The following is a 15,097-nucleotide window of genomic DNA, read 5'->3' on the forward strand; positions in this document are numbered from 1 at the left end:
GCATTCCCTTCTGGCTGAAACTTGATATAAATAAAGGCTATCCTCTAAAAGCAGATAGGCCATATAAATAAAGACGTGCTTCTAAGCCCTTAATATTTCCAGAAAAAGAATATGAACATTACTCAGACTGCTTTTCTTTGTTCAGAAACAGCTGGTGTGAAAAGAGCTTGTCTCTGAAAAGGGAATGCTATTAAAGTCTAGATAAATATGTGAAAAATTAACATATCATCAAAGAAGTGATGGGGGTTCATTTGCCAACTAGCATTTGGCTTCTCTGGTGATAAAATCCCACTTTTGTTGTTCAGAATTAATAAAAACGAAAGCTTTGCAGCTGACCACCCCAACCCCATGACTAAGCAAAACATGGTGTTGATAAAATAGGTTCTACTGAAGCAAAATCTACTCAGTCGAGTAATTTATTGTAGGTTATGGTAACTTAGGAACACAGAGGAAAAGCCAATTATATATATATTTTAGCATTGCTAACAGTGATTAATTAAAATGAGAATATTTGTTTTAAAACCCTGCACTAAGGATATTTAATGTATCTACTTGGTACTGAACTGATTTATTGCATAAGGCTGGTTTCTTGAACTGATTTATTCTGTAAGGCATGTGAGGAGAGTACTTCAAATCTGCGGCAGAGTACATTTTGTTGCATTAAAAGCCCTTTTATAATGCACAGAAGCATTGAATGGCGAAAGGCTCAGGTCTCCCCTTCTCCATATTTCAAACAAAACGAGGAGATTCATATGCCTTATAACTTAATGTGTATTTTATGCTCATATCTGAATTCCAGTTCAGACTATATGGAGAGTCCCAGTCCCAAATTAAGATGTTGGTTTCAGATAACAAATGGCTGACCTGTGTAGCAAATGCTGCCACACTGGCTACTCTGGTCTAATTCATTCAATCAGAGTACTTGTCTGCACCCTAAATACATAGTACTATTTCTGTGACAATACCTGAAGTACACCCACCATTTGATTTAATACACCTGCTGTGATTAGATTATAGCAGTTGGACAGATGCAAAGCTGGTTCTGTTAGTTATAGATTCTTAAACCGAACCTTTCCTTTTTTTTTTGCAGTCATGTTCTTTCTCAGAGCCCTTCATTTCTTGCATAGTGACAGCTTTCAATGGCTAGTAGTTATAAAATAACACAATGTTCCTGTAAACTGCTCCTGAAACAAGTTTTTATTTTTTTTAATGTATGAAATTTTAAAGAACAAGTCGCTGTTGGCATTTCACCTTTTGTAGTATCATTTGTCCATTTCCAGACGCGTTGGGGGATCTGGGTAGTATAAGGTTTGAATGAGTAGTGAAGTTACATCCTAAGTAAAATTAAAGGTAAAGGTAGTCCCCTGTGCAAGCACCAGGTCATTACTGACCCATGGGGTGATGTCACATCCCAATGTTTACTAGGCAGACTATGCTGATGTAGTGGTTTGCCATTGCCTTCGCCAGTCATCTACACTTTACCTCCAGCAAGCTGGATACTCGTTTTACCGACCTCAGAAGGATGAAAGGCTGAGTCAACCTTGAGCCGGCTACCTGAAACCGACTTCTGTCGAGATCAAACTCGGGTCATGAGCAGAGCTTGGACTGAAGTACTGCAGCATGCCATTCTGTGCCATGGTGCTCCTACAATTACACCCTTGTAAGTCCACTGACATTAATTGGCTTATAAGGCTGTAACTCTGCTTGAACCATTCATTTGCTCCCACACTGTAGCAGCCTTTTTGAGCCTGTGGGCACCTTTGGAATTCTGACATAGGGTGGTGGTCACAAACACAAAACGACTGCCAACCATAAAATGTCAGGGAGTAAAGGCATGCATAACTCTGAGAGTAAATCTGCAACATTTCAGGCAGAAGCTCCGTTTAGCAGAACCTTTTAAAATGATCATATTGTTCTAAAAGATATTCCTGCATAACACATAGCTTACTTTCAGTCATGTAGTGAAGATTCTTGTGTTGTGGCAGCTGCTCCCAAAGCAACATTTAAAAAAAATCTGTACAGAAGCCCTGCTTGTCAAAAGGCCCATCTGGCCCTGCCTACTTTCTAAAAACACTTGGCACCAAGAAAGGTGTCCGCAGTTGCCATGGCACCCAGGGGCACTACGTTGGGGACCCCCTGCTCTAGACAAAGCAGTGCCCCCAGGTGAGTAGCATCTTTGGTGTTCCTCTCCATTTCAGTTTTTGAATACCTTATTGCTTATTGCATATAGACCCAAATTTATAATCTCTATGCATTATTTTTGCCTTTGCTTGTCATATAAGATAATAAGTGCATGCCATAATAATATGAGTTTGATACTAAGTTTATGATGTCAGATAATTTGTTTGGTATCAGTTACATACCAATTTATCTAACCAGTTACTGTCCCTTGCTTGAGATCTTCAAGCAGAGACTGGACAGCCTTTTGTTAAGTATGCTCTAGGCTTGGATCTCCTCTTCCGAGGAAGGATTTGGCTTGATGGCCTATATCAGGGTCCTTCTCAATGCTATTATTTACAATGCTGTATCACAGTCACACAGCGTTTGTTGAATAGGCAGGTCATCCAATTCACCTTTCCCTAAACCAAATCCTGCCTACCAGCATATAACACCCATGGTGTAGTCCTAAACAGAGTTCCTCCCTTTTACGCCCCTGGACTTCAGTGAACTTGGGAGAGTGCAACTTGGCTTTGAATTTACTTCTCGTCACCTTCCTCCAAATGCGAACCTCAGACTAGTGCCAGTGTGCTAGACCTGGCCATTGAAAATAACTTCATTGTATTTCAAGGGGCCCTGTGTCCATGCCAAGGCCTCCTGCATGTTTTCAGCTACTTGAATCTGCCTATTAGCTCTTTGACAGTATAGAATAGCTACAGGCAAATGCTCGGGTCAATTTGCACAGCAGATAAGTCATGATAGCCTGTTGTGTCAATTATCTGGATTTCTAAGTACGTTGAGAATTTACTGTAGATGGTTATGTGTGTGTTTTTCTCCCCAGATGGGTTGTAAATCTGAGTTTACAGTCAAAGTTCAAGAAATAATTACTCTCATGATTCTGTCTTTTAGTTCTCACGGAAACCACTTCATATGTTTTTTTTAATTAAACCAAAAGAAAGATGGCATAAAGATTTGTCAAGACTAGAGAAAGAAGGAATAAAGATTTAAAAGACTAGATTTATGAACAGAAAGGGATATGTTCAAACCACTAAAGCACAGAACAATACTGTTATTTTATCTATCTTTAAAGATGGGTAGCCTGTTGGATTTATTACTCGGACAGCTTCTAAGACAGGGGCAGACAACCCTCAGCATGTATGTTGAACAGTGGCACTAGCAGAACCATTAAGGCTCAACTTGTGCCCAATGGGTAGGATCTTGCCTAGATTTCCGAGGGTGCAAGGAGAGAGGTGATCTGCCAATTCCCTCCTCTCATGGCACCACAAAAAAACCCCAAGTTTCTGCTTCTAAGGGGCAAGGAGCCCCCAGGAATAGCTTGGGGGGAATCGGGGGTCTCCTACAAGAGGGAGGAATCTGCAAAAATCCCCCCTTGTGTTACCTGAATTAGATAGTTTCTGCTTTGGTTGGGGGAATTAGTGTTGGAGACTAAGCTTTGCAAGATGTTGGGTAACCAGGATATGTTCTGCCTATGTTTACAGAGACAAGTCCATTTGAAAAACTCCCAATAAAGAAACCACTTGTTCCAATAAAATGGGGTTTTATTATAAAATGATTTCAAACACACAATATAAATGCACACACACAATTCACACAAGAGCTAAGGAAAACTATGGAGAGGTGGGATATAGTGTTAGGGTTGGGGTGATATTTACTGATGTAGGAGAGCAGCATCCAATGCAACTAGCACTGTAGAGGGAGAAATGAGCCATTGTTTCTTGGAGCAAAAGAGAGTAACCCTACATGCAAACAGGGGGGTGAGTGTTTAGATCCAAAGACACCCACACAGTATCAATGCCACAGGAGTAATATTTATACCCAAAAATGGGACCTGAGGTGGTTTGAGGTAACTGGCAAAGGAACATTACCAGGGACAAAGAACTTGATTGCTCCTCCATGGTCCAGACAAAAGAGGGAGAGAAATTTAATATGACTCAGGAACTAGGAGAATGTCTGAGTGATTGCTTGATTAACTTCTGCAACTCCCATTTAATGAAGGAAGATTTGCTTTTGTGATCTTAGTTTCTATCATCAGGCCTATCTGTTAACATGCACTGTTGGACTATCCATTTTGGGCTTCTTGCCTGGGGTCCCTTTTAATATGGAATGCATTAGGGTCTGTTCGTGCTAAAATAGATCCTGTTCCTCCTGTACTTTCTGCAGTTAGAGAATTATGGTGGATGATGTCATGACACTATCAATTTGACCCATTTTCACATGCTAAATTAACACAGTGGGCAAATCCAGATTTAAAAATTAGGAAGAAATCTTTTTTTATAGAAGGTTTGGACAGATAGGGAGATTTTTTTTTACTTTGGACCAATTAAGACATTATGACAATGAGCTTTTGATATTTTCTCAGCGGAGGTCGAGATATGACCTGTTAACCACATGCTGTTAATTAGGTTCAGCTGTATTCTATTGCCAGCACAGGTTTTCTTTTACTACTAACCTCTGTTGAATGGCAATATTTACAACTGCAACATCTGTTGGTATCTAAACATGGCCCTGCAGCAGTAAGTGTTTCAGAATCCCCCTTATTCTTGGAAACTCTGAATCAATGCAGAAAATGAAACCTATAGTCTTTGTTTATAAATATTTGATGTTGATTAGTAAATATGACATTCAAACTCTAAGAAATGAATGGAATAAGGAGCTAGGTCACCCTATTTTGGCAAATCAATGGCACATGGTCTTAAATCTTATACCTGTTGTTTCTGTAAATCTCAAGTTATGACTTATTCAACAAAAAGTTATGTTTAGGATATCTTGGATGCCACTGCACATTTTTAGTAAAGAACTAAGCAAAGTGTGTAATTGCTGGTGTTGTAACTTACATGATGCATCTCTTAAACATATGTGTGATGGACAGCTAACTGCAGATACATTATATCCATCTGAAAACACTAAGTGACAGGAGATTCATGCAGAATTCTACTGTTTCCCTGTGAGAGGTCAGTTGAGCATCTCGGTTGGGAAGGAGGGTGGGGGAAGTAGAGATAAGAGTGAAGGATCTGAGAGGATCCTGAAATAGCAAAGTGGAACTGGTAGTCCTTCCCTGAGAGAAATGGCTCCTAGCAAAGGGGTGTGTGTGTGTGTGATCCCTACCAAGTGTTAAAGATGGAAAATTGGAACCTGTGTGTATATTCCTATGGACTTTAGCAATTTAGAATCAAATAAGCTTGTGCAGGTTTATATAAGTAGTAAAAGTCAAGTGATCTCTTTCAACAGCTACAAACACCTGTCTGTAGAACAAAACAGCTACATTTTTGTGACAACCTCTCTATTTAGGGTTGCCAGGTCCCTCTTCGCCACTGGGGGGAGATTTTTGGGGTGGAGCCTGAGGAGGGCAGGGTTTGGGGAGGGGAGGGACTTCAATGTCATAGAGTCCAATTGCCAAGGCAGCCATTTTCTCCAGGTGAACTGATCTCTATCAGCTGGAGATCAGTTGTAATAGCAGGAGATCTCCAGCCAGTACCTGGAGGTTAATAAATCAAAGACAGTCACAAAACTGCACAAACACTTAGTTTTTAAATAATAAAGCATAGAAAACGCCAAAGATACATCCAGTATCTATATGACCATAAACAATTTTTCAAAATGGCATAAATGTTAAACGAAAGTTTATACAATCCTGGCGTAGTCACTAGGAACTCATCCTTCTCATAAGGAGGTTCAACTTGACGACCATACAAGAGGTAAGATGAAATGCAACAGACTTCCGGTTGTTTTTCTGTTTCGGCTTAGATATAGCCTTCCTCAGGGGCCACTATATTGATAACATAAATAAAAAAATGCAGTACAACGGCATAAACATATGATATAGAATTTAAAAAAATATATATATATGCTATATACTGTAAAGACAATTACTTACACGCTTGCTGTTAATAACAAAGCTTACGCGGAAGCTTTGTTATTAACAGCAAGCGTGTAAGTAATTGTCTTTACAGTATATAGCATATATATATATTTTTTTAAATTCTATATCATATGTTTATGCCGTTGTACTGCATTTTTTTATTTATGTTATCAATATAGTGGCCCCTGAGGAAGGCTATATCTAAGCCGAAACAGAAAAACAACCGGAAGTCTGTTGCATTTCATCTTACCTCTTGTATGGTCGTCAAGTTGAACCTCCTTATGAGAAGGATGAGTTCCTAGTGACTACGCCAGGATTGTATAAACTTTCGTTTAACATTTATGCCATTTTGAAAAATTGTTTATGGTCATATAGATACTGGATGTATCTTTGGCGTTTTCTATGCTTTATTATTTAAAAACTAAGTGTTTGTGCAGTTTTGTGACTGTCTTTGATTTATTAACTATTCTACAGCACGCTAACTTAAGTTTACTATAGTACCTGGAGGTTGGCAATCCTAATCCAGACCTTAATTAGAGTTGTTTGAGTCAACAGACTTCCTATATGATATGTAGGAATTTATATGACAGGGAGAAGTCTTGCTAACAGTTTTGCATCTGATACTTTTATTGGAAGTTCATTACATGAGGTAGTTATGTGTGTTTAGGATGACCCTAAGAGATGCAAAAACATGAATATTCAAAGAGCTGTTGATCAGTTTGCCATGCAAATGTGACCACAAACCATGCCGGGACATAATGAAAGGAGATTTTGAGAAGGTCAGAGCAAGGCATAGGATCTGGGAGTGATTGTTCCCCTAGAACTGGGCTGGGCTTATGTGCAGAGGGAAAATTGGAAGAAGAATATCTCTTCGTTCTTTTAAGTGATTGTGTTTTCCTATTTGCAAGGCTCCTAGAGTTAAAGTTCCAAGACATAGTTGTTAGCATGCACATTTTTTATTTTTATAACTGTAGGTAAGTGCCAGGGAATGATTAGTGTTTTTTTTAAGTAACCCAATGGTTAGTCAAATGTGAAAGAGATCTGGGAGTCTTAGTGGACCACAAACTGAACATGAGTCACCAGTGTGATATGGCGGCTAAGAAGGCCAATGCAATTCTGGGCTGCATCAATAGGAGTATTGTGTCTAGATCAAGGGAAGTAATACTACCACTGTATTCTGCATTGGTCAGACCTCACTTGGAATACTGTGTCCAGTTTTGGGCTCCACAATTTAAGAAGGATGTTGACAAGTTGGAGCGTGTCCAGAGGAGGGCGACCAGAATGGTCAAAGGTCTGGAATCCATGACCTATGAGGAGAAGCTTAGGGAGTTGGGTTTGTTTAGTTTGAAGAAGAGAAGGTTGAGGGGAGACATGATAGCCATGTTTAAATATTTGAAGGGATGTCATGATGATGAGGGAACTAGCTTGTTCTCTGTTGCTCCAGAGACTAAAACATGGAGTAATGGATTTAAACTAATAGAAAAGCGATTCCACCTAAACATTAGGAAGAACTTTCTGACGGTGAGGGCTGTTCGACGGTGGAATGTGCTGCCTCAGAGGGTGGTAGAGTCCCTGTCTTTGGAGGTCTTTAAGCAGAGGCTAGATGGCCATTTGTTGGGAGTGCTTTGATTGTGGGATCCTGCATGGCGGGGGGAGGGTTGGGGTCACTGGGGATGTGGGGGGAAGTAGTTGTTAATTTCCTGTATTGTGCAGGGGGTTGCACTAGATGACCCTGGTGGTACCTTCCAACTCTATGATTCTATGAAATGCAACAATTGCTTCTTGTTAGGATTTACTGAAGAGAGGTGTTTGCACAGTTCTTTCCAAATATATGATCTCAGGTCAGGTATCTCTATTTCAAAAGTGAAATTAAAAGTCTTTCATTTTTTGCAGGAGTGGTTTTAAATGGCAAGCCATATGGTTCTGTTTGTGGCAAGGGAGCAACAGAAATAGTAAGGTCTTCTGTTTCTTTTGACCAATCCAAGCAGCAAATGCAGGTGCAGCAGCTTCCCTTACATGCCTGGATTCACTGCTTGAATAGAAATAAGCTTGCACAGAATTAAGGCACTTGCAAAGGCAATTCATATGTTCTTAGAGCAGCTGGATTTCCTGCTGCTCTGATAACATCTCTTTGGAAGAACTGTGTGGGTTGGGTAGCTTATGTGGTTCTGGTACCAAATCCTGGTGTGAAAAATAATGCCAGTCATTCGTAAAAAACGGTTCTTCCAAATAGATATTGCTGGAGCACTGTGGATTGAGCCTGACCTCAACCCCACCCCTGCATGAGTGAGTGTCATTCTCTCTCTCTTTGTTTAATGCTCCGTTCCCTCTGTGTGAGCCTTCTGTCCAGGTAGACTTACTCCACTTACTCCTAGGTGAGTGAACACAGAATTGTAGCCTGGGGCTGTAATCCTAGATGTGCATAGTTGGAGTAAGCTCCATTGAACCCACTAGGATATCTATCCTAGACAAATGTACGTAAGATTTGTAACATATCCAGACTGCAAGACAAAAGGCCATTTTTGATAGCTGGAATCTTTTTTTGCCCTCCTCTTCCTCCTCGAATCAGCCAAAAACATATCTATATTTTTCACTAACTGAACATCTGTAACTTACAATATATGTGCTTGCATTTACAGGGCATACATTATAACAGACTTCATGGGCATCAGAAATGAAAGTTTTATGAAGGTAGCAGCAGTGGGGACCTGGATGGGAGACTTTGTCACAGCTTGGATGGTAAGAGGTTCTGAAAAAAATACCAACCTGAAACAAGAAAAATGTGATGATTTATTGAAAGCCCAAGTAACCTGAAAACTTTTAAGCAATGTTCAGACCAAATAAGTTCCAAGGTGATAGCGGCATAGTAGACAGCAGTTGGATACATTTGTGGAATGGAAATCAAAAGCTGATATAGGCTGCTTCTGCTTGGAAGTTTTGTTCCAGTTTTGCATCTAAACTGGAGCAGGGCTTTTTTTCTGCAAGGGGGGGGGGCATCCATCCAGTGTTTTTCCAATATGCCCAATATGCATTTTGCACAACTTTGACGTGATGTTTCCCAGTTCAGGTTTGGTATGATCTTTTGGGAAAGATTGCAGCAAAAGCATCTTTGTACTGTATGTGAACATGAAAGTGCACATTTGGTCCCACCCACATCACTTGCCTTACTTCCCTATGGCCACCCCTTCTGCTAGTGGTGGGGGGAGAATGATGGTCATGGAGGGCTTAGACTAGGAAAGTGTAGGGAAAGCTACTGAATGGTGCTCCATTGCCTCAGTGAATGCCTCTGTACCCACAACAACAGTGGAAGGAGCCCGGAAAATCCTTGCCCTATGGATGCAGCTGCAGTTATAACATGCCGGCTGTCCTACCAATTGTGACTATGAGAGAGTCTCTGCCAAATAATACCTTCAACTTTTATTTTTTCCTACCTCTCGGCAAAAATTAAAGATACATGAGCTACAGTAGTTTCAGAGGGTAGCGTTGTTGTTCTTCAGTAGAAGAGCTAGATTCGAGTCCAGTAGCACCTTGGAGACCAATAAGATTTTAGGGGTAATAAGCTTTTGAGAGTCAAAGCCCCCTTCATCAGATATCTCATAAACTAGGTGAGCTACAGTAGTATAGGGTGCAGTGGTTTACCACTCAAATATTGGTTATACTTGAAATTTTTATTATAGAAAATGATGATATTTATACTTTTATATTCCATAAATATGCCAAACAAAACAACTATACTGGAAAAGAGTTCATCGTGAACTACAATTGATGTTAGATCTGAAGCTTACATATGATCCAAAATTTTATTTACTTAGTATAGTACCATCAAATTTACCTCAAAAATCGCATGACGTTTTTAAATATGCCACAACAGCTGCCAGAACAACCCTAGCAAGAACATGGAAACAAACCCACATACCCGAAATTGATGATTGGAAAGGAAAACTTTTGGAATATGCAGTAATGGCTAAAATGACTGATGAATTAAATCTTAAATCCTGCGAACCTACTGAGCAATTTCAGGAAAAGTGGGCATCTTTTTATACATATATGAAATGCAATTAATATAATTAATCTATGTTAAAATTTTACAATACTTTGTCGAATACTTTTTACCTTTAATAACTGTCTAATAAGAATAAGAACTTAGAAAATACAAGAGATATTATGAAGCAATAACTTTAAACCAATGTTACTTTGCAACTTTACTGTATTCAGAAATCATTATATAATACTGTATTGTTTTTACAATGTTAACAGCTATCCCCTTCCTTTTTTCCTTTCCTGTACCCCTTAAAGATATAAAGGAAAAAAAAAAAGATTTTAGGGGTAATAAGCTTTTGAGAGTCAAAGCCCCCTTCATCAGATATCTCATAAACTAGGTGAGCTACAGTAGTATAGGGTGCAGTGGTTTACCACTCAAATATTGGTTATACTTGAAATTTTTATTATAGAAAATGATGATATTTATACTTTTATATTCCATAAATATGCCAAACAAAACAATGTTATGGTGACTAAGTTATAAATTATGTGGTTTGATAGCACAGTAAGTATTGCATACATTTCAGTTTCCCCCCAAATTTCCATTTTTTTCTGGTTGAAAAAATGTTCCCTTCCCCCCTTGGCCTCAAAATTTCCAGAAATGTTGCATCTCTAAGTAGCCATAATAAAGGTTTAAAGTATGCTGCCTGTAGTTTGAACACACATTAGCTGCCTTAGAAAACATTTGTTTTCAGAACATAGATTGTGTGTTGACACTGCTTTTAATACCCTTAGAATCTGTCTTCATCGTACATTTGATAGTGGGTTCAGCTATAGCATAGCATAGCATAGCATAGCATAGCATAACATAACATAACATAACATAACATAACATAACATAACATAACATAACAATTTATTGCAGTCATAGACCAGAAAATATCATATTGCATTTCTATGCTACATTTCAAAAAACCTCAAACCTTGCATTTCAAGTATTGCTAATAAAACATATAAAATACAGATAAAATACTAATTAAGCCAAATATAACAGTGTAAAACTTGGAGCAGTATTTCTATTCTTATTACAATTCCTTATCCGTTCCAGCAATCCCTTTCTTTCTCAGGGCTTTAACCACACAAGCACAAAATTTGGCCACTTGTTTCGAGAGCATGGGATTTTCACCAATTAATAACTTTTCCAGCCATACCCACTCCAAACTTTCTGTGAATTTAGCTGTTATAGGATAAACAACCTTAACCATCCACTATAATATGGGGGGGGGGTGAGTTTGGATGTGGTATAGTTGAGTTCAGATTCCTGCTCATCTCTTAAGCACCCTGGGCAAAGTTCTCCACCTAATTGATCTGAGAGGTACTCACCTCATGAGTTTCTTTAGAAGCCATTTTTATTACTTTTAAAAATAAAACAAGTAAGATTGTTAGACTAAATATTGCTCTGAGACCCTTTAAGGAAGACTGGGATAAAAATGAAGCAAAACAAACGTTTCTAAGGAAAGTCTGATTTCTGTAGAATGTAAGCATGTTCAACTGTCCCTTTTGCCCATTGCAATTATTTTGTTTTCTCTTTTAAGTAGTTTAATTTTGCTAAGGTGTGATGTTTTATTGCAAGGATTTAATTTTTATTAAGGTTTGAATATAAGGAATTCTGGATGGAATATGCATATAGAACATTACAAATAGCTATTTATTTTACAGATGTGCAATAACACTTTTACAGTTGTTTTTGTATTTCTGCAAAAAAGACATACCTTTGTTTTATCAGTTTTTTTCTGGATCTATGCTGCTGCTGGTGTTTCTCTTTTTGTCTTTGTACTGTGATTGTATGGGGGCATACTTAACCCAGTCAAATTAATAAATTTGAGTTGTGCTGTCAGATCAGGCAACAAGCATGTTTTTGGATGAAGGCTACCATGAAAACATAAATCTTATGAATTTTGGTGTTCCTTAATCTCAACTATCTTCCTTATCTCTGGTCCTCCACCATCGAACTCCTGCTTTCTTAGAAAATCACTTCAGCACTTTGCAAGTACTGTGTCACATTGTTTCCACTGGCTTGTCAGCAGTTTTGTGCGTGGTGACCACAGTAATGAAGATACATTGAGGTGAAACTTTATATTCTGTGATGTCCTCACATCAAGGGGAAGCTATGTGGCAGACAATTAAGAGAACCTTTGTTGTTGGCAGCTTTGTTTATAGTTGTACATTGTGTTAAAGTTAAGAAGCTCCTGCAGTACGTTTAATCATCAAATGCCTATGCTGGAAAATGGTAGAAAGTAATGTTCCAGTAGACACATTATGGAATCTTTGAAGTATATATGGAAGACCATTGCATGGCAAGGAGACTGAATCTTTACAGAACCCCATGAATTCCCTCTATTTGGCCTCCCAGACTTCAGGCCTTCACTGCCAATTCCCAGCCAATTAGTGCATAGTTGGAGATCAAACTAAACAAACACTAAACAAAATAAAGGTGAACTATATAAACAAACACTAAATTTTGTGTAGAGGAGGGAATATATCTAACATGTCTTGGTCTCTTACCCTTGCCACTGGGGAGAGGATCTGCGCTTGACAATTTATTTTTCTTGGTTTTAGATCACACTGTTTACATTCCCCAATTACATGTTGATTGTTTTAATCACATTTCTGTCTCTCCTTTTTTTTCCACCACTGAACTTAAGCCAAGCATTGTCCGAGCTAGACCTGCTTGTTTCACTAAGGATTACATATAATGTACCTTCAGACCATGTTCTGATACTGTTGCTTCTCAGGCTTCTGTATCCAGTGCACATTTTCTTTCCTCTTTGGTCAGTTGTAGTATGGTCAGTTGCAATAAAGTCTGACCTTGAGATGTACTTGAAACCTTCCTAGTTTTCTTGGCCTAGAAAAAATAGCATTGTTGTACCCTAGTGAGACAAAAAGCAAACTGGTTGTACGAGACCACTCTGTGTTGCTTGATTACCCATTTTACACACATATCTGTGGTAGGACTGTTTTGGCTAATTTGCCTTTCCTACTGGTGGACCCCACTTTGCCCCTGTTGATGAGCATCCTTGACTTCATGGAGAAAAATTTCAGAGAGGATCAGTCAGTGGGATGCAGTTGGAAAGATGATCTTGGAAGGGCTCATTCTGAGAGTATCATGCCATTTGTGGTTCATTGGATGCAAGTCAAATCTCTGTTTTGCTTAGGTAGATTTTGGGGATGCATAGCTGATACTGTAGCAGGGCACTGAATTATATAGATTTTTAAAGAATAGTTTGGTTAAAATCTTATAATTTGTAGAGCTCCATTTTTGGAATGGGGTTCTCAAACTCTTCCTTGCTTCCTGTGTGGAATTTGTCAGATTTCAGTCATCCAGAACTTGATAAACTCTTCTCTCTTTCTCCAGCAAATAATAGTTTTAGAACTTGAGATCTGGGTTACCAAAAGTTGGATTTTCATCACAAATTAGAGCCAGCATGATGTGGTGGTTAAGAGTGGTGGACTCTAATCTGGAGAACCGGGTGTGATTTCCCACTCCTCCACATGAACGGTTGACTCTAATCTGATGAACCAGGTTTGTTTCTCTATTCCTACACATCAAGCCTGCTGGGTGACCTTGGGCTAGTCACAGTTCTCTCTGAACTCTCTCAGCCCCATCTACCTCACAAGGTGTCTGTTGTCTGTTGTGAGGAGAGGAAGGGAAGGGAATTGTAAGCCAGTTTGACACTCCTTAAAGGTAGAGAAAATCAGGGTATTTTCTTCTTCTTCTTAGTTATTTGTGTCACTTGTTTCCTGAAAACTGTTTGTTGATGTCTTAATTATTGTTTTCTGTTGATTAATAATAAAGCAGTTTCCCTTGATAATTTCCAAATTGGATTATTTTAAATTTGCAGTGAACTGTGTATGTATGGTAGTCTTTCTTGTTTTGTCTGAACGGATATTTCACTATGCATCATGTGAAGTGCTACCATGTTTAATAATATTTATTTGAAATGTTTAACTAAAACAAGCTTAGGATTTGAAAGGTGTGACTAATAATAAGCCAAAATCTAAAGAGGACACTCCAAAAAGCTCAAAAATTGCACAAAGCAGTGCCAATAAAGGGTAGTACTTGTTTAATATTTAATTCTCACTGTGTTTCACTGATTGTCATCAAGGGAATTGGTTCAGCTGTGAGCTAGACATTACATCTCCTTCTGGTGGGGCATTTATAGAGGAACAATACATTTCTCAAACAAATTCCCCTGCTGGAGATCAGCGCAATGCACTGGAAATTAACTACTAAATATTTACTGCACCTTTATTGACTTTGGCTTTTGCATTTTTTCTAACAAGAAATAAACCAAGAATGAGGTCCTAGAGAAGCATTAATTAAAGAACAGTCTGCCTCTACTATATGAGCTTTTTTGTTTATGTGTGTTATTTTCATTCAGTAAGCTTCAGTCTCATTTTATTTTGTTTTGTTTTCAAGAGTATTCCGGGCAGTTTACCACAGAAATAAGGAGCTGTTATATCCACTGCAGTGTTCCCCAATTTCTTCACAGCCTAATTCACAAGGCTGTTTTGAACTTTTAAGTCCTAAATTGGTTGAGTCCAGAGTGCGTTGTGTGAAGAGCAACCAGTAAGGACTTAGACAGAAGCTTGTTAGCTGCTACCCCCATGCTGTGGAGCTCCCCATTCCAGGAAGTTAAGTGGCTGCTATAGGGAAATATCTATAGGGAATTTCATCTAGCAATAGGGTTGACAACCTCCAGGTAATAGCAGAAGATCTCCTGCTATTACAACTGATCTCCAACCGATAGAGATCAGTTCACCTGGGGGAAATGGCCGCTTGGGCAATTGGACTCTATGGCATTGAAGTTCCTCCCCTTCCCAAACCCCACCCTCCTCAGGCTCCACCCCAAAAATCTCCTGCCAATGGCAAAGAGGGACCTGGTAATCCTATCTAGCAAGGCAGTGTGGTGTAGAGGTTACAGTTTCAGGTGAGGACCTGGGAGGTCTGGGCTTAGAACCTCATTCAGCCATGAAGTTCACCAAGTAACTTTGGCATCCTTGTGTTGTGTTAGTTTG

General features: G+C 39.0%; 1 protein-coding gene across 2 annotated transcripts in view; it reads left to right on the forward strand.

The window, feature by feature from the left end:
* TMEM117 (transmembrane protein 117) overlaps positions 1 to 15,097 on the forward strand; it is a 238,634-nt gene that overhangs the window by 97,214 nt on the left and 126,323 nt on the right. For both annotated transcript variants that reach the window (XM_056846852.1, XM_056846853.1), the window contains one exon: positions 8,677 to 8,776. In XM_056846852.1, the coding sequence (XP_056702830.1) occupies positions 8,677 to 8,776 (100 nt within the window). The remainder of the gene's footprint in view (positions 1 to 8,676; positions 8,777 to 15,097) is intronic.

The sequence above is a fragment of the Euleptes europaea genome, chromosome 3, assembly GCF_029931775.1.
Source record: "Euleptes europaea isolate rEulEur1 chromosome 3, rEulEur1.hap1, whole genome shotgun sequence".
In the NCBI taxonomy this organism is placed as follows: domain Eukaryota; kingdom Metazoa; phylum Chordata; class Lepidosauria; order Squamata; family Sphaerodactylidae; genus Euleptes; species Euleptes europaea.